Source organism: Seriola dumerili, unplaced genomic scaffold (assembly GCF_002260705.1).
Source record: "Seriola dumerili isolate Sdu_G_001 unplaced genomic scaffold, Sdu_1.0 BDQW01000291.1, whole genome shotgun sequence".
Taxonomy (NCBI): domain Eukaryota; kingdom Metazoa; phylum Chordata; class Actinopteri; order Carangiformes; family Carangidae; genus Seriola; species Seriola dumerili.
The window spans coordinates 1,788,027-1,806,996 of NW_019174546.1; the positions used below are offsets into that span (position 1 = coordinate 1,788,027).

Genomic DNA, 18,970 nt, shown 5'->3' on the forward strand with positions numbered 1-18,970 from the left:
TATTATAGTTCATTAACATTTTTGTGGTGTAAAAACAGGCTAATTTAAAGACATTAAGTTTATATCTGAATTATCAATCAAAATCTACCATGTGTAATTTGTGTTTAATTATGAAATATATAAAAAGTGCTCCTCATGTTGTTAAAACCACCAGATGTACAATGCATAGAATCTGACCTCACTCTCAGTTCACTGTGCTTTTTTGTTTTTCCCTGAGCCATGATAATGTTCATATTTGGATTTATTGGGTGTCTGTGGTTGTCCACTCACAAATGAGTTCGTATTGATCATCATCATACTGATTGGGAGCACTGGTGAAACAAGTACTTAGTTCCTTTAGTTTTACCATATCACAGTGTAAAAATGCTTCATTAGAGGTAAAAATCCTGCCTTAAGAATTTTACTAAAGTAAAATAAAATAAGTCTTACCAGCAAACTGTAGTGTAGTGTCGTCAAAGTATGACAAGTAAAAATACTCATATGTTGCATAATGGCTCCTTTCAGAGTTTTACACATCTATTAATGTATGCAACATTTCAATGTTGGTCAAACTAGGCCTAATTTTAACTAAAGCATTGAGGTTTGTCCTTGACTTTACAGTAGTTGAAAACACCACCTTATCTCAAGGTCCAACTGTTGTGCAGCTTCATCAGCAGATATAATTTTCTCAGTTAACAACAGCACTTAAAGGGCGTCTCATAAACGTTGATCTAATTGTACTTTTAAGCCAGCATCTTCGAGAAGTCCATATATTGGAAATTTGATCTACAATTCCATCATACCTGAACCAATTTCATTTGCTGATGAGGATCATGTGTTCAAAAGCTAACGAAACTATTGACACTACTAAATGGACCTTGAGGCTAACCACCTTTCTGTTGCGTAGTTTAAACAATGAAAATGTCATATTTTGTAAGCTTAAGTGTTTATTTATTCTTTATTTTAAAAAACTATAGCTGTAAAAAACAGTGTAGTGGAATACTGTAAAAGGTATTGTAATGAAGAAGAAAGTAGCAGAAAATGTAAATATTCAAGTAAAGTATAAATACCATATAACTGCCCTAGTGAGCTTATGCACCCACTCCCACTCATTCCACAACACCTAGTAGGCTACGTTTTTTAATCCTTTATTATAGACTATCATCTAAAATTATCCTATTATCCGTAGAAACTTTGGTTGTCATAATAGATACTAAGTTTATACTTGCATATAAACTTGCACATATACCATAGTTTATACCTTTATATATATAGTTTACATATATTTCTAATGGTGTGTCAGTTATGAATTTATATTTATTGAAGCCCGTTTCATGGTAATTTTAGCCACTATATAGCCACTATGATATATAGGTAATATTTTTACATAGATTTGTCTTGCAATTTTCATAAAAGAATTGCTGCCATGTGTCTGTTTATTAAAGAAAAGACGACGTGCCATCAGTCAGGCCGTTTTTTCTGCCCCCTGACCCTAAACATAGGAATGACATTGCACCCGACCACCCAGTACGTCATAGTGCACGTATCAACCAATCATATTTCAGAGACTTTGCACCGTTGCTAGATGAACAGCTGCCTCATCCAATCACAGTTTTACAAGAGGCATGAATTCCCGCCTTTACTCGGCGTGTGGCCAATCAATAAGGAGCAGTAATTACTAATTCATTACATTGCAAAGGGGAGTGACGCAGTTATTGTAGATCTATAGATACTCCATGCTTTTTCATATGACCTGAAATAACATTTTTTTCCAAGCTGTGGACGTAAAATTCCTCATAAACACAGGAAATAAGAAGGATTCCTGCTGTCATCTGGAGGCTGTATGTGGAATCTCTGCTCCCCTTGAATTTGGATGCCATTCCGGTTGGAGGTTGCGGTAGACCCCGAGGACTAGATGCGATAACCAGGACGAGATATGCCGCAGCCGAAATCACGAAAAATCGCCATCCTCGGGTACAGATCCGTAGGTGAGTTCCGACCAGACGGAGTGTGGGATGAATTACATCTTAAAGGCCTCGGACGCGACGCTGAGGCTAGATTTCAGCGGCCTTTCGGGTCAATTTAAGTCCATTATGAGAGCGGTTTACGCCTCCTATAATAGACTTAAATTATAGGGAGTAGGATCTATCACGCAACATCTCAGAGCGGGCGAATGAGCGCCACCAGGTGAGACATGGCCTTATGGTTTTTAGAACATGGGGCCTCCCTGAATGTGTACAAGATAGACATTTTACGACAACTCGCCTTCCTATAGATACGTTATTATCAATTACCCTAACGCCAGCTGCGTAAGTTGGTGCCATGCCCCGTGAAGGCCTGAAGGACCACCGGATTTGACGCATTACTGTGCAGTTTATTTTATCGCATCTAAAAATCGAAGAAGCGCAATTTGTATGCGGTAAAAGGATGTTCAGGGTGGTAAGATGGCACATACAGATAGCACTACAACTGGAGGCCCAGCCAGCATGCCAGCATTAACAAAAAACCCGTGTAATATTCCCACGGAGACTTGTATTGTGTTCAGGGCTGCTTACTCTATAGTGAGTTGCTATAATCTCTGTACAATTTGTAAACATCTCCCATAGTATTACTGTAGGATTTTGTATGGTGCATTATGTGACCTTAGTAGGTTTTAGCTTTACTGGCATTTTAGTAGGATTTCCATGTATTATTATCATTATTATTTTCATAATGTGGATAAGGTTAACAGCCAGTCATCCTAATTTTTTCATCCTTTTGCTGAATATTCACCTGAACCACTGAACATGACTGACGTACCCTGGTTGTGAATAACCAAAAATATATTGAAAACGTCTGAACCCTTTTCCTTGTTTCTAATTCTTATTTGTTTTTTTGCAGGAAAGTCCTCTTTGACAATTCAGTTTGTGGAGGGCCAGTTTGTTGACTCCTATGACCCAACAATAGAAAACAGTAAGTGGGGATTTAGTGCAGTGTTGCACCCTGATACACAAGCAGGGTTTCCCCCAGGAAACTGTTTAGTTGAGGTGGTGCACCACCCAGATCCTGTCCGTGTCATCTTGTTGAGTTGTTGCCTCAACAACAGCCACACTAAATACAATGGCTTTTGAGAGGGTGAAATGTTCATGTTATATTTCCTTAATATCTTTTAATTTATTATGATGTTGGATGAGGAGGTTTTTGTTTCAATCACCTCTGCCATGAAACACTGAGAAACCCTGACTAATATCTTGATACTGAATTGTACATATGCTCAGTTGCCATTTTATTAGGATAATAAATCCTCCCATCATGAAGGTAAGGTTCAGTTTTTGTTGAAACTATTGGAGTGGTGTAGATTCAACTGCCTAATGATTTAGTTTGTGGTTCTGTTGAACTGTGTAACTGTAATAATGACAGGTGTTTCTGTATTTTAGCCTACACTCATTAATCTAAATGGGGTGGACAGTGTCAAAGAAACACCTGTCAGTGTAGCACAATACAATTCAACAGCACCACAAACTACAAGTTCAAATCAACACTTCTGTTAATCAGTTTTAACAGAAACTCAACATTATAACCCTCTTGAAGGGTGGGTTCATAGACTGTTGTATCAGACTGCATTAGGTCTACTTAGATGTACCTAATAAACTGGCAGCTGAGTTTACATCTATCTAAATCTGCAAGTAATAATTATTTTCTGTATTGATGAATCTGTCACTCGTTTTCTCAATTAACCAATCAGTTGATTCGTCTATAAAACATCAGAAAATTGTGAAAAACAATTTCCTAAAGCCAAAAGTTATAATGTCCAACCAACACTCCAAAACCTTAAGATGTTCAATATAATGTCACATAGGACAAAGAAAAGCAGCAAATGGTAAACAATTTAGAAACTGGAACTTGGGAGTGTTTGGCATTTTGCCTAAAACATATTAATTCATTAATTATTCAAATTCTTGCAGTCAATAAATCAATGAATGGAGTAATTGTTTCAGCTCTTCATCTCTCCGTTCTGTATGTATGTGAGCTATAGGCTATAATATGCTTGGACTCATTAGCCATTCATCAGTTATTCATGTGTGGTAATATGTTTGATTATCAAGCTAATTATTAAACATGGTCAAAACACGCAAGATTGGGCAGTGTGATTGGAATCAATACTAGAGAAAAAAAACCTTTCTCATCACGAGATACTCTTTCTTGGTATTTCCAAAGCTTTCAGCTACATCTTGTGGCCTTCCCTAGTGGATTCGGTTGCTTAACTTTCTCAGATGCCATTGAGATGTTTAGTTGTTATCAAATGACTTAATTATGGAATTCTGGTCACATGATACCAGGTGGTTGTACATCATCATTTCCCCTTGGAGTTTTGCGTGCAACGTATCGTATGCAATTAACAATTATTTTCATTCTTGACTAATTCTTGATTTATCTATCAATTGTTTAGTCCATAAAATTTCCGAAAATAGTGAAAAATGTGTGTCATGTATTTCAGATCCTTGTTGATGTTATCATACTTATCAGATTTCAAATAATTAACTAATTTATTAATCATTGCAGCTCTAATACACTATCACAATATCATTTTTATATTGATATATCATTACATAGATTAGATTTCACATTGGACTGATTCAAACTTATGTTGATGAATGGATGGAAAGTGTGATGCCAGACAAAAATGCAGACAATAATCTTCCTAAATTGTTTTATCATGCCTCATTCTTTTTATGTGTTGTTTGTAATTGACATATGTAAGTGACATAATTGTTCCCCAGCAGGGTGCAATGTTCCCTCTAAACCAATGTGTCCAAACACTAGAGCAGCTGATTTAATCAGTTTTCACACTTTCAGCCAGGAGAACTTTCTTTTAAGAAACTTCAGCTGGTGTAATGTTGGGTCGAAATTAAACTCTGCTGACTCTCTGATTGGTACACGCATGGACATCCCTGGCTTAGAGAGGGATCTTGCTTGAAGGTTCTTTAACATTACATTTTTCTGAAGGACAGAACATATAGTAATCCATGAACCGCCTGAACACATATATTCCCAGACTCTCTAGAGATTTGAGTCTAAACTTTTACCTGTAGGCTGTTTCACTTTTCGCCAACATGTTCATGCTCACATACCACCCTGCGTTTCTCGACTGTGTGGTCTGTATCTATAAATAATCCATGGATGGTTAACATAAAGTGAAGTATCAGCGTTATCAGCGAGGTGCTGCAGGCAGTGCTATCCCTCAGTCCCGCTGTAGATAATATGACCCTTCTCCAGGCAGATATTGACATTCCTGTGCCGAATGAACTCAGTGGTCCCATGCAAACCAAAATGGATCCATAATGGGGTTGTGTCTTGTACATCTCGAGATCTGCAGACTGAAAACATAAAAGTAATGAAGGTGCAGTAGGCTGTATAGCATATGAGTTTTTGTTACTGTATTTGTTGTTTTTGGCAGTTATTTTGAAAGAGAATTTCTTGCTCTCCATCCATTAATATTTGTCTTTTCTATTGGTTCATTTGTAATTTGTCTTTTCCCTTAACTGCAGCGTTTACTAAAATGATCACAATAAATGGACAAGAGTACCATCTTCAGCTGGTAGACACAGCAGGACAGGTAGGATGCAGAGCATTTTTTGTCAGTCTGTCATTGGTTAATTGACTTTTATGTAAATATGTGTTGGTATAATGATGCTATTTCAGAGTTTGGTGTTAATTCTGCTTCATCACATCCGATATCTTCAACTTCAAAACCTGTAACATTGGAATACAAATAATTTTTCTCCCTCTCTGTCTCCATAGGATGAGTACTCCATCTTCCCACAGACTTACTCCATAGATATCAACGGTTACATTCTGGTCTATTCAGTTACATCTAATAAAAGGTATAGTTCTTAAAGACAACAAATATCTGTTACGTTCTGTATAACGAGTTGTGCTGCGTAAAATGTATGACTGCTCATTTCTTGCAGCTTTGAAGTTGTACAGGTTATCCATGAAAAACTGTTGGACATGGTGGGAAAAGTTCAGTGAGTATCGCGCCTGTTCTCCTTTTACTGTCTAATGAACTCCAAGACATACAGTGTGTAATGCATCACGCATAAATGACATTGTGCCATTTACTTTCCCTCCAATGCAGAGTACCAATTATGCTCGTCGGAAACAAGAACGACCTACATATGGAGCGGTATGTCCTAACGCACACTTAAATTGTATATTATGTTCACTATACAGTCGGTAAACACATGGGTCAAAGCACTTGCCAGTTTTAATCATCATTTTTGTTCAGTTGCTCATCACTTTAGAGGCTCCCAGAGGCAGAAATGCAAATCTCAACATTTCTGACATATGAGACCAAAACAAAACTACAGAGCAGATGTTAATATCTGGCTCAGGGATGACCTAAATAGAAGCGGCGGCCTTTTGCAGCAAGCTAGCATGTTAGAACTGGTCTCTGTCTGTCCTTCAAATTCAGCATACTCAAGACCAGGTCAATATAATCATTTATAAGAGCAGATTTTTCGAGGAATTAAACTCTGTGGGTTTGTCAAAGCCAACACTGCAGCCTTACTGTGAAATATTTATGTGCTCTACCCTGACTGGCCTGCTATCCATGGGATTTTTTTTTCTTTAGAGTAATCAGTTGTGAAGAGGGAAAAGCATTAGCCGAATCCTGGAACGCTGCCTTCATGGAGTCCTCAGCTAAAGAGAACCAGGTAAGAGCCGAGGCTGTACAGGTAATATTCACCTGCAAGTGTTTTTGTATTTGATTATTATCAAAGCCTATTTATGCAATCTATTTTTTTTTTTTAAACAGAAACTATGATAGTTACATTTTAGGCTCAAAAAATGAATAGTACTTATTGATATGGGGCGACACTGTGGTTAGCACTGTGGCCTCACAGCAAGAAGGACCAAACCTGCTGGCCGGCAGCGGCCTTTCTGTGTGGACTCTCCATGTTCTCTGTGTACTTGCGTGGGTTTCTTCCCACAGTCCAAAGACATTCAGGTCAGGTTGACTGGCAGCTCTAAATGGCCGTAGGTGTGAATATGAGCATGAGGTTGTCTGACTCTATGTGTCGGCCCTGTGATTGCCTGGCAACCTGTGATGGATGCATGGATGGATGCATGGATGAACAGACGGACAAAAGCTTTGTGTGATGGGTCTGACAAAGGCCTCAGTGTCATGTAAAGTTATAATCCTTAAGGTGGAGCTGTCTATTTTACACACTGGTCATAGGAAATTACTACACAGCTGTATAATGTCTGATGTGGCGCTGAAGGGAGTTTTCTCTCTCAGTCTAAAAATAATACCACAGGGAGACTTGGAGACTACACATTTGTAACAGAAAACCTGTCTTACAGTTTGAGGACATGGAGCTCAAAAGACCTTTACCATATATCAAGTTGCATTATGGGTGTAGGAAATGTAGGATGGAGCATTTTTATAGCTTGACCCATACTAGAGCTTGAAGGTCAGGATATCTCTGCCTCCGTTGCATAAATTTTGACCATTCTTGTTGTCTCTCCATAAAGTTGTTTCGTGTGGAATCCCGCACTGGATTCAAATTGCATACCCACTAAATAAATTTGTGTGTGCTGCAAACAAGTTGCTCTTCTTCTGTTGCATTTCTCACACCAATGACCCCAGCAGTCGATAAACATGTCATATCAAGTGAAAAAATGGAGCCTGTGTTATTTAATCAGACTTGCACTTACTGCCAGTAACTACAGGTGTCGCAGATCGACCAGGACTGAAATGTTTAAGGACTATATATAATTTTAAAGCTGCACTAATCAATATTTTCATGTTAGCAATGGATCAATTATGTGTAATGTCAGAGGTGTCATTCGTAGTGATAAACCCATAGAGAATTATCACCCAGCTCTACAGCTTGCCTCAGATCTATGAAGCGTTTTAGCATCTTTCCACTTTCTGTTTTGGTTCCCTCATTGTTTCCAGCTGCAGTGGGCAGCTGTTTACTGTGAAAAAACCCACAGCTTCCCAGCACCAAACAGTACACGGAGTTAGCAACTAGCAAGTGAACATAGTGGAGCATTTAGCAGCTAAAGAGACAGATATTTACCTCAAGAGTCGATGGAGAGCAAACCAGAGCTAAAAGGAGAGTGAATCTTCGACTTTCAGAAATTGTCAGGTGGACACAAACACAAATGCTAACGTTGCATCAATGTCAACTCCACATGTAAACAAGCCACTGTTTCAACTTAATAACAGGATACTGTGTGCCAGTGTTATATTTACTGCTTGTTATGCTGCCCCCGAGAGGCCCAAATGCAGCTTTAACAATTGTTAGGAAGTTTATCCACCACAGCTTCTAAGAAACATCACACTGTATCCACTGTTCTTTAGACTTTATTCATTTACCTCAGGCTCATCAGGAAGAGCCTGAAATATTGCCAACATAAGCTATTATTAAACTTGCAACACGTGCAACAGAAATTGATTTTCGAAACCCTCTGTCCATTTTCTGGAGGATGTATTTCCCTCCACAACCAAGGTTCACATTCAGGAAGTCAGCTAATCTGCTTTAAATCAAGTTAGCAAGCGGTATCGCTCGGCTGTGGGTAAATACACATAAAAACAACGCCGACTCTGTTGTACCTAAAACCAGCGAAGCTTCGCTGGATGTAGTGTGTGTGCTGCTGGAAAATTCAAAGTGGTGTGACCAAGACATGTGACAACCTCTTGTGCGTGTGTGTCTCTTTCTTTTCTCAGACGGCCGTGGAAGTTTTCCGGAGGATGATCCTGGAGGCAGAGAAGATGGACGGCGGCGTGCAGCCAGGAAAAACATCCTGCTCCATGATGTAGAGCCGCCCAATCAACACACAGGACACTGCACTGGGATATCCCGTTACTTGAAGGCTAGCTGCCAGTTCTCCTCCACCTCAGCTGACTCCACCCCCCAGGGTCCTAAATATCCAATACTGTCTATTTATGGCTCTGAATCCACTGTTATTTATCAGTATTTCCTCTTCCCTTCTGTCATCCTTGTTTTTCTTTGTGTGTTTGATAAAAGAAGGATGAGTGGTGGTTCCCTTGTCTAATATTTCCCACAGTCCACGCCTCCTCCATCTCTGTGCTCGGCACTGATGCAAAACATAGAAACATCATTTGGGTGTATCAGAAAAAAATGTTTTCCTGTGCACAGTAATGACGACAAGCGTAAGGCCAGAGACAGTAATGGCTTGATGCATCTTAGCTTCTCATTATGCCGCTCCCATATAGGCTATGGGCCCTTATCTGTTTAAATAACACGAGATAGGAGAAGAAGAGGAGAAATGTCATATCTGCCATGCATACACTCTTAAAATGGTTAAGTAAACATGGACGTTTCTTCTGATACATCACCAGCTGTTTGGTCCCTCCAATATACAGCTCTTTTTCTACTTCATCTCCACGCAGTATCCACCTCTCTGTCCCTCAGTTTGTTTTCATAGCAGTTACTGTCAGCCAAAAAAATCTGCATCCATTTTCTAATGTTGAAAATGTTGTACAAATGTTTTTGATTGTAATCATTAAAGCAAAAAGTGGTTATGTAAAGCAGGCTTGACTGTGGATCATTAGTTTTACTGATGTTTATTTATTTAGAACACAGTCAAAAATATTTCAATGTCCTTTGCGGGAGGGATAAAAAGACTGAAATAAACTGGAGAGAGTGCAAGATTGAAGTGCAGGGAGGAATCTAATGAGTCAGTTCAATAAAGAAAACAAAGGGATTACTGTGAGGAGAAACAGGAAAAACACTAAAAGCAAAAAGAACCACAAGGTAACATTAGTAAAATCACCTACTAATAGTGGAAACGTGTTGTAGTAGCATTTTAATTCTTGCTTATGTAATAACCATGTCAATCAGTGCAATCAGTTAAGTTTGGAACAGCCAATAGCAAAAGTCTCTGGTTTAGTTTTCTGTTAAGAGTCAGTAAAGTAACACAGAGAATAAACTGGATTTGAACCAGACACTGCAAACTAACCCACCACACTAGTAATTACTCTGAGAGCTTCTGTCTGTGCTTTCCAGGCTTCACTTTGGGCTTTTGACTTCAAAAATTGGAGAAAAAAAAAGGATCAAATCCACATCCTCAGAACTTCCATGCTGTGTTATTTGGTTAAAGCCACCTTTCTTAAGACTCCTTAAATATTTCATCTGTGTGTTGAAATTTTCAAAATTCACCAAGGATTGAACCACAACCTCTAAACTTCAGAGCAGTTACCCTTAGGCATTTGTTCTGACGCTTCCAAGTTGTATTTCTTATAACATTTGGGTCTTTCATTGTGGGTCTTCAAAATTCAGTGAGCCTAATAAGGATTGAACTCACATCCTCAAAACCTCCAAGTACTTCTCTAACACTCTGAGCTTGCTGTGAAAAGACATTTGTTAGAGCCTTAAAGTGTTTTCTATAGGTGCATGGTCCTCTAACATCCTGAGCTATTTGACCAGACATATTGACATGCTATTTCTCAGAGCTTCTGACTTTTTTTCTTTGAACATTTGGATTTCAGTATTTAGTGAGCATCACAATAATCATACCCTTGACCTCAAAACTTCTCAATAGTCCTTTGTCTCCCTGAGCTGTTTGATCAGGACCATTTGAGCAGTGTTTCTGGGACCTTTTGTGTCTATCTGGAAGTCGGACTTCAAAATTCACTAAGTTGAGTGTTGGTCGCAGAATTCACAGAACTTCTGACAATCCAACCTCAAACTTCTAAGCAGTCCTCTAACATTGTCAAGCTACTTAGTGAAGGACCTTTTACACACTTCTTCTATGAGCTTTTGACTCTTTCCCTTGGGTGCTGCCCAAAGGAAAAGTTGGGAGAAGCAATGGTAGACCATGGTGGCAAAGAGGTACAAGTAACAGGATCATTCAGAAGTGTTAACGTTGTAGGTTTGACCCTGAGGCAACTTGACCCAGAGGAAAGACTTGGAAGGCTATAAGAAATAGAGAAAGTTGTGCTGGTGAGATAGCTGAGGGAGTTTGAGTACTGTTTGGCAGCAATGAGATTCATTAACTTTTAAAATCCAATGAAAAGAGTCAAAATCTCTAAGAACTAGAGCTCAAGTGTCTCTGTTCAAACAGCAGAGAGAGGCATGCACTATAAGTATATATACTGAGCCACTCGAGGTTCAGACTCATCCACAAATCTTCCAAGGAGAACTTTAACACCATGAGCTCTTTGGCCTGACAACTGACCCTTCTTTCCCAGAGCCTGTGAATATTTGCTTTGAGTGTTGGACTTCAATATTCACTGCAGAGCCTGAGGATTGAACCCAAAATGTCAAAACTCCAGAGTAGTCCTCCGACTCCCTCTGGTATTTGAACAGAAACACTCAAGCTTGATATCGTAGAGATTTCGACTACTTCCACTTGACCCTGAGACTTAAAAATCTTGAGTCCTATATCTTCTGGAAGTTTGTTCCAGCCCTTTGTACTGTAACTAAATGCTGCCTGTTTATGTTTTTTAATGATTGAGCAACAGGAACAGTTGACTGATAGATTATCGGAGTGGCTGAGAGGGTCCATCCTGTAAAAAGATAATCAGTGATGTATTCTTGCTCCTATACTAATTAGAAATTTCGGAAGCTCATTGAATGATTGTTCAGTGAAGACCTGAGAAATGACCCTGACAATAAACCAACCTGCCGGAAATTAGAGTAAGAATAAGATTTGGTAACCCCTGAACATGAAGCCTCTGACTCCTGCTATTTTTTATGATCACGGCAGGCAGATTTAGTCATTGACTTGATGTGGCAGTTAAAAAGAAACGGGAAAAGTCAAAGATTTTCAAACGCAAGAATGAACACAGGCACCTGCTGTTTTTCAAACTTGCCAGGATAAGATGTTTACAGTGTTTATTTCATTTTTTAAATGTAACTTCTTTGAATTTGTACATGCGCTCACACCAGGGAGCTGCCTACAGCAGCTCGCAGCCTGCAGAAGTCACTGGGGGATGAATTCCTTGCACGGACGTACACGTACTCCAACAGATTGTAATGTTCTTTGACTTTTATATTGAATGTTAAAAGGTGTTGCACATGTCATCGCTACAACACTTTATGTTGATGTAGGCATTCATCTTCAGCATCCTGCAGTCTGACAAAGCCATGCATTTCTGGTACTGGCCATCTAGAAAGTAAAGAAAGGAAAAGGTTTAACTAAAAAAATGTGCCTTTTTATTATGTAAGAAGCACTTCACTGTGCTAGAAACAATGTAATTCTCACATATTTATACAATTCACAAACATTTCACATTCAGTTGACTTTCTGCTTACCTTGCCTGATACTGTTTAAGCAATGTTAAGGAAGTTACTGTCAACTTTTTCTTGATACAAGTATAACTAGAATTCACAGCAAAGATAATATTTTATGTTTAACTATAGTGTATGTACATAGTCTTGAGTCCATTTGTTAATGATAGAACAGCTTGAGTATTATGATAAACTTACATGGTTCTCTGAGGAACCTGGCAGCAGCGCAGCCATCCTTCCCTGGTTTACATGTCTCCACACTGAGCTCACAGGTGCCTCCGGCCTTTTTGGAGACACAGCGGTGGCAGTTCAGGGCTTCACCTGGTAGTAAAAAAAAGCAAGAAAATATTCCAGTCATTGCTTTTTCTCTGGCCTCAGTGATTGTCATTCGAATCTGTCAAAATGTGACCGGTAAATTTGCAAGTTATTCTGGTGTCATTTAGTCGACTTAGATGTTAAAGGAAGAGGAGAGAGACATGTAGGATGACACTGCGCTCGGACCATCACAATTACTTTCACTTCTCAGATGAGAAGTGTGAAGACCTGCCTTTGAGTCAGTGACAGGTCTGCTGTGATTGTGCTCCTGTGCAGCGACAGAGAAAGCAGATCTCCCAGCAGAGGTTGTGTTTATTCAGTGGAGAATCAGTGACAGACTCACCAGCTGTAAACAGCAGGGCGATGGTTAAAGCCAAGACCAACAGCTTCATTGTTCTGTTCAATAATGCAGCCTTGGAGAGATAAAGCACAGACTTGATAATACAACATGTACTGTACCTTTGAGTGCTCCTGTTATTGTGCATGAGTTTTTTAGTGTCAGACATAATATAGTTTTAAGGAACTGATTTTAAATATTTGAAACAAATTCAGAGCTTGTGATAGTGATAGTGACATTTGATAGCAAACATATTGAAATTTCTAGCACATATTGATTTTATATTGATTGTTATTACACATACTTAAAAAACAAACAGCACATAAAAGCTTAAACAGACATAACAAGAGCGAAAACCTGTCGTTCTACGTGCACATACCTGACTGATTTGTCTGTCTTGGTTACTGCCAATGACTGAGACATATTCATCGACTTTCTCTCTTTTTATACCTGTTCATACTTTGTCCTGTCATGGCAACGTCCCATTAAGTAGTGTATCTCTGTTAGGTCTATATGCTTAGCACCACACTCACCTTGGGTACACTGTGTTCAGGGGTTAGAGTTTCCCAATGTTCAGATTCCTGCATTATGCAAGAGCTGTCCGCCCTTAGTCAACTACTGTACATAATTCATGAGACTTTTGTAAATATTAATGTATGCATTTGTCAAAGACTCAAATAAAGATTTATACAAGTGGGATTTGTACCTTAATAGGAAAGGGGGATATTAGTCAAAGGTACAGTATGTTTGCTTTAGGTGGATTATGTCAGACCCATATGAGGTATAATACCTTTGGCTTAATGGTGGTTAAACAACATTGGCACCCAACATGAAAAGACTCAATGAATACAAAGCAGAGAGTCTGAATTGACTTGAAGTAGCATTTAATGTAATCCAATGAAAGAGAATAAAACAGAAGTTGAGTGGCTGATTGAAAAATATGTGTTATTTCTTTTCTTTTTTTAAAAAATAAAAACAAAATTAAGAATCTTTAATCTAAAATTTTAAATCCTATTTTAAATCTCCTGCACAGACTCTTGACCTCTTCAGGTGTTATTCCTGCTAATAGTCTGTTAAAAAGACAAAACCCCACACTCACTAATCTGTGAAACTCCACTTCCATCTTTTCAAATGTGTGTTTTATCTCTGCTACTGTATATGACAATAGTTTTGTTTGTTTTTTGTATCCTGCTTCACCTGCTTCACCTTAAATCTGCTGCCGTGTGATGTTGTAACTGAGAGTCTCCTCTCAGATTTCCAGGATCCAGGGATCCTCTCTGGATCAGCAGCAGAGAAAAAACAACAGCAGCAACAACAACAACAGAGAGGCATCCAAAAAGAAAAGCCGGAGGGAAATCTGCTTTGTGAGTGAGTATGACATGCTCACCCTGCTGCCATTAAAACCCGCGGATAAGTAGATCGAAATCCACTATGTGACCGCACCTCTTTTCCTTTCTTTTTTTTTTCACATTTTCACATTTTATTTACACTTTCCCTCCCTGTGTTTGTTTTGCTCCTTGTCTCCGTTCGTCTGGAACCAACCCAAATATTACTCTGCAGCTTTGACTCAGTGCACCATCACCCTCAAAGCCCAATCAAAGCAAAATCTCTCTCACTCTATTGTTTCGCCGTCTAGAGCCAAAGTCCAATATCAGCACTGGTACATGTAAGGGAAACTGTCCATGTGGCAAAATGTCTAAACCCCCCATTGTTGTGCTTTTGTTGCAGCGGCCTCGCGATACCGCCATGCTCTCTGTCGCCCATATATATCTGGGTGTCCAAAATTTTTCCACTCTTATACTGTGTGACTAGTTTGGAACAGCTAACAGTGGAAAAATGTCTCAGTACTCAGGAAAGGTGAGTATCACAGCAAGGATGCATCCACAGAGGGGGTTTTCCAAAACCTATGCAGTGTGCTTCACAAAACAAAAAAGTCAATCACCAAAAGACAGTGATGTAGATGACTGTTCAAACCTCAGATATTACACCTAACTGTGTTTTTCAACATATCTTTCTGATTATCTGTTGCTCAGTGTAAGTCAGAAATAACCCTTTTTTTTACAGCAAGTATCTGTTAGGAGAAAAAGAAAAATCTTAATCTTCACTGTTGTGGCAAAAAAAAAAAAAACAGATCGTGTTCTATGAGGGAAAATGTTTCACTGGGAGGAAGCTGGAGATCTGCAGCGACTGCGACAACTTTCAGGACCGAGGCTTCATGAACAGGGTCAACTCTGTCCGTGTGGAGAGCGGGGCCTTCATCTGCTTTGACCACCCAGACTTCAAGGGCCAACAGTACATTCTGGAGCATGGAGAGTACCCTGAATTCCAGCGCTGGAATGCCCATAATGATCACATGGGCTCCTGCAAGCCAATCAGGATGGTAAGGGTGTGTGTATGTGAGACCCCAGAGTCAGACAAATATTTGGTTGGTTAAAAAAAAAAAAAAAAGAATGGCAGACTGGCATTTGTGTGGCCTCATCTTCTTTTTTAGATAAATCAAAGTCAGTATCATTTTGATTTCTTGATTTTAGAAGGGGGCATGAATTAGTCTCGCAGCACTGACGCATATCAGCGACTTACTGCTTCTAACATTATGTATTTACAGCATCAGCTGAAAGAAAAGCCACACAGACACACCGTGGGCTATACATATCGTCATCCGCATGTACATTCAACCTTTAGATTTCTATAGGTGCAAGTGTTCGCGCGCACAATACAGTCCCTGTCACATCAAAGAGAAGGCCTTGGTTCTTTGCAGTGAGGTGAAGCCTAACACTGTTGCTATGACTCAGCGAGCTGGCATGTCATTATCCTCCGCAGCATGGAGAGCACTACAGGATGGAGCTGTTCGAGGGAGACAACTTCGCTGGCCAGTGTGTGGAGCTGTGCGATGACTGTCCATTCCTGCAAGCCCGAGGCCTGACAAAGAACTGTATCAACTCCATCAAGGTCTACGGAGACGGAGCGTATGTGTCCCTGCATCAAGTGTTTGATTTAACTACACAAGACACAAAACAGAGGCACACAACATCATATAGAATATTTTTGGTTCATTATACCTCACTCATGGATGCACTTTAGTGAACTTTATCACTTTGTGTGACCCTATCTGAACTGTTAAAGGTCACTCTAATCACAAAAGGCATATTTTCTCACATGCCTCTTTTGGTATTTAACCATGCGGAGAGCTTAATATATGGCATATCCTGCTGTGAGGACAAATTAATTTTGTCTGTGGTGCTCAAAGCATCGAAAAAATATTATTAAGTAAGTTTTGCCTTTATTACATAGGAGCAGAAAGCAGGCAGGAGATGCCATACTCAAATCGGGATGATTTCATGGTCACCATCTGAAAACCCACCAAAGAAAAACTGAATTAATTTATTAATTCAGTTTCAAGAAAAAGTGTCCTGGACATGTCACTAAACACACTGCCAGCAGTTTTAATGGAGACTATGTCTTTGAACATCTTTTGTTTGCACATTCGAAAAATACAATTATTATAATAGATATGATATGTACACAGATATTCACCATATACAAACACACTTCCACCTACATATACTCAGATATACATGAATGTAAAGTAAACAAAAGCTTGTGCAAGAGCGGCTTATACAAAGACCTCTCCTAATAACTGAAGGCGAGATAAAGAGAAAAAAGACCGTAACTGGGAAACTGTTGTAACTGTTTTTACATGTTATTTTTTCAATGATTTTAGTGCTACAAACAAAATTTCATTCATCTTCACTGTGTTAGGGTCAAAGCTGGGCTGCCCTGGTGGCCAAAGGGTTTAAGGTGCTGACTATGAACAGCATACCAGTCTCTCTCTCTCTCTTGCTCTCTCTCTCTCTCTCTCTCTATACATATATATACAAACACATATATATGTGTATACATATACCATCCCCCAAAATATTGTTTTTTTAAAAGAGAAGGTTTCTTTTAAAAAATCTCAGAGGTGACTCAAAACTATCTGTGACTCCATACCATAAAAAGGTAAGTGAGAAAATGTGTTGTTTCATAATTGTTTTTTGTCATTAAACCTGCCTTTTAAACCATAAACATCTATTTTAGATGTACATAAGCCAAGAGAGGTAGAATACTGTCAGAGTATGTCACAAAATTAGCCTTGTATGTGTTTAGACACACTTTGAAATTACCTCATGTACACATTCTGCTATATACATAAATCTGCCTTGCTTTGACTTTATTTATCCCCTGTCTTACACTGGATGTTGCGCATGTAAACATCATTGTTTTTCTGTATTTTTCCAAACAGCTGGGTGCTGTATGAGGAGCCTAACTACCGTGGCCGCATGTACATTGTGGAGAGAGGAAACTACACCACCCACATCGAGTGGCAGGCAGAGAACCCCAACATCCAGTCTGTTCGCAGGGTGGCAAACTACTTTTAAAAACCAGCTCACTGTCACACCAACAGCACGACTGCAGGGATGCCAACATCCGCTGAGGGAATAATAAAAAAAAAAACACTGTCAAGTAATGTCATGCTGACTCTGTGGGGCTGTAAAATAATAAAAGATGAAGAAAATGTTTGACATTGCTTGTTGTTTTATTTTTGTACTGAATTATTCAAAGGCTGAAATAAAGTAGTGATCCTACAATATATTCAATTTCCATTTTTTCTCCCTTTTATGCTCACTCAGTGTGAAACTCCTAACTTAACCATCACATTGCGTTGTAGAAATGGCTGCAGGCTGTGATTCAGGTAATTGCTTTCTATTATATGCCATAACTACAAAACTTTTAAGTGCTGTACCTTTTCCTCATACTAATGGATTCATTACTGAGTTATACAAAGCATCTTGGATAACACTGAGCACATATTATCAGATGGATGGATGGACATTTTATTCATCCAGGAGAGAAATTAAAATGTTCTGATATTAAAGAAAAGAAGAGGAAAAAAACGTGCGGCCCAATAATCAACTAAACAAAATGCCCAAAATTAAAACATACAATGACTCAAAAAGCAGACCTTTTAACAGACACATTCCCTCATACAAATGAATGTTTGGCATTCAGCAGTGAACAATAGAAAGTGTGTACCCTCTCTATATATTCAGTGTATGAATCAAATTCATACACTGTATATATAGAGAGTGAAAAAGATATATTGCACAGGTTGAAGCAGTATATCGGCACCTGCCCGAGGGAGCTCTGCTACCACCTAGTGTCATTTATCTATTTTACTGTGAAGTCGTGACGCTCACCTCAGGGTTTTCAAAGGGAGCACAATGGAGACTTTTCAGCTGCAGAGACACAAACACATAAAAACATATGAATGCTTTGGATACATAAGAAGAAAACTCATGAACAGAAACAAAAACTTTTGAATCATTCATTGATTAACAAATCTGTATATGGAGTTTATCCACTTAAATTCAGTTTGTCTGACAATCTTATCACATGCCAGCTCTTACGCACTGTGTACGGGTGCTGTGTACAGTGCAGTTGAAGTGAGGACAGGAAGGCATATGTTGCATTTACAACAGCATCAAGCTCATGCTTTCATGTTTTTAAGTACCACTGCATCATTTCACCCCGTGCTCTCATTCTTCTAGGAATGTCACACCATGGTTGGACCTTTAATGAGCACCCGTGCTTTCGCTTCCAACTGTCATGACAACAGAACATCTATCTTTACAAGGTTTCGCTCATGGCCTCTATTGAGTTACAGGGTCAATATAGGATAGCTTAATGAGGAAATGCTTTGTCTTGAGTTACACTCAATGGCACTAGTTTAACAGCGATTACCTATGGCTAACCTTATTCCTCGGCCATTTGCTGCATGAATTGGCCGGGTGTCACCAACATGCCATTAGTCTGGATGTCAAAGATGAGAAAGAGAGAGGGACCTGCGAGCGAGGCTTAATGGCATTTTAACAATGTCACTGTTGATTTTCTGTGATGATGGGATTTATTATTTTACACAAAGGACTTCAGTTTCAGAAATAATGTGTCTTCAATGCAACAAAGCCAACTATGTGCCAGGATACTTTATTATTGTGGGCAACTATTTCTATTTCAGACCTAGAATTAGTTGTTCTAATGAAGTGACAAACTCTTT

At 39.0% G+C, this 18,970-nt stretch overlaps 3 protein-coding genes across 3 annotated transcripts; 2 read left to right on the forward strand and 1 right to left on the reverse strand.

The window, feature by feature from the left end:
* The first annotated feature begins 1,663 nt into the window (after positions 1–1,663).
* On the forward strand, positions 1,664–9,520 carry LOC111231088 (GTP-binding protein Rheb). Its single transcript, XM_022758072.1, has 8 exons — positions 1,664–1,967; positions 2,860–2,931; positions 5,508–5,575; positions 5,761–5,843; positions 5,931–5,987; positions 6,098–6,145; positions 6,593–6,674; positions 8,696–9,520. The coding sequence occupies exons 1-8, from the start codon at positions 1,916–1,918 to the stop codon at positions 8,786–8,788; spliced, it is 555 nt and encodes a 184-aa protein (XP_022613793.1). The 5' UTR covers positions 1,664–1,915; the 3' UTR covers positions 8,789–9,520.
* Positions 9,521–11,790: 2,270 nt separating this feature from the next.
* On the reverse strand, positions 11,791–13,343 carry LOC111231089 (CD59 glycoprotein-like). The gene is made up of 4 exons (XM_022758073.1): positions 13,256–13,343; positions 12,883–12,952; positions 12,423–12,545; positions 11,791–12,102 (listed from the first exon to the last, which is right to left on the reverse strand). Exons 2-4 carry the CDS (start codon positions 12,929–12,931, stop codon positions 11,996–11,998), a joined length of 279 nt encoding a protein of 92 aa, XP_022613794.1. The 5' UTR covers positions 12,932–12,952; positions 13,256–13,343; the 3' UTR covers positions 11,791–11,995.
* Positions 13,344–14,100: 757 nt separating this feature from the next.
* On the forward strand, positions 14,101–17,319 carry LOC111231182 (gamma-crystallin N-A-like). The gene is made up of 5 exons (XM_022758210.1): positions 14,101–14,244; positions 14,605–14,733; positions 15,008–15,256; positions 15,697–15,842; positions 17,159–17,319. Exons 2-5 carry the CDS (start codon positions 14,713–14,715, stop codon positions 17,292–17,294), a joined length of 552 nt encoding a protein of 183 aa, XP_022613931.1. The 5' UTR covers positions 14,101–14,244; positions 14,605–14,712; the 3' UTR covers positions 17,295–17,319.
* The last annotated feature ends 1,651 nt before the right edge of the window (positions 17,320–18,970 follow it).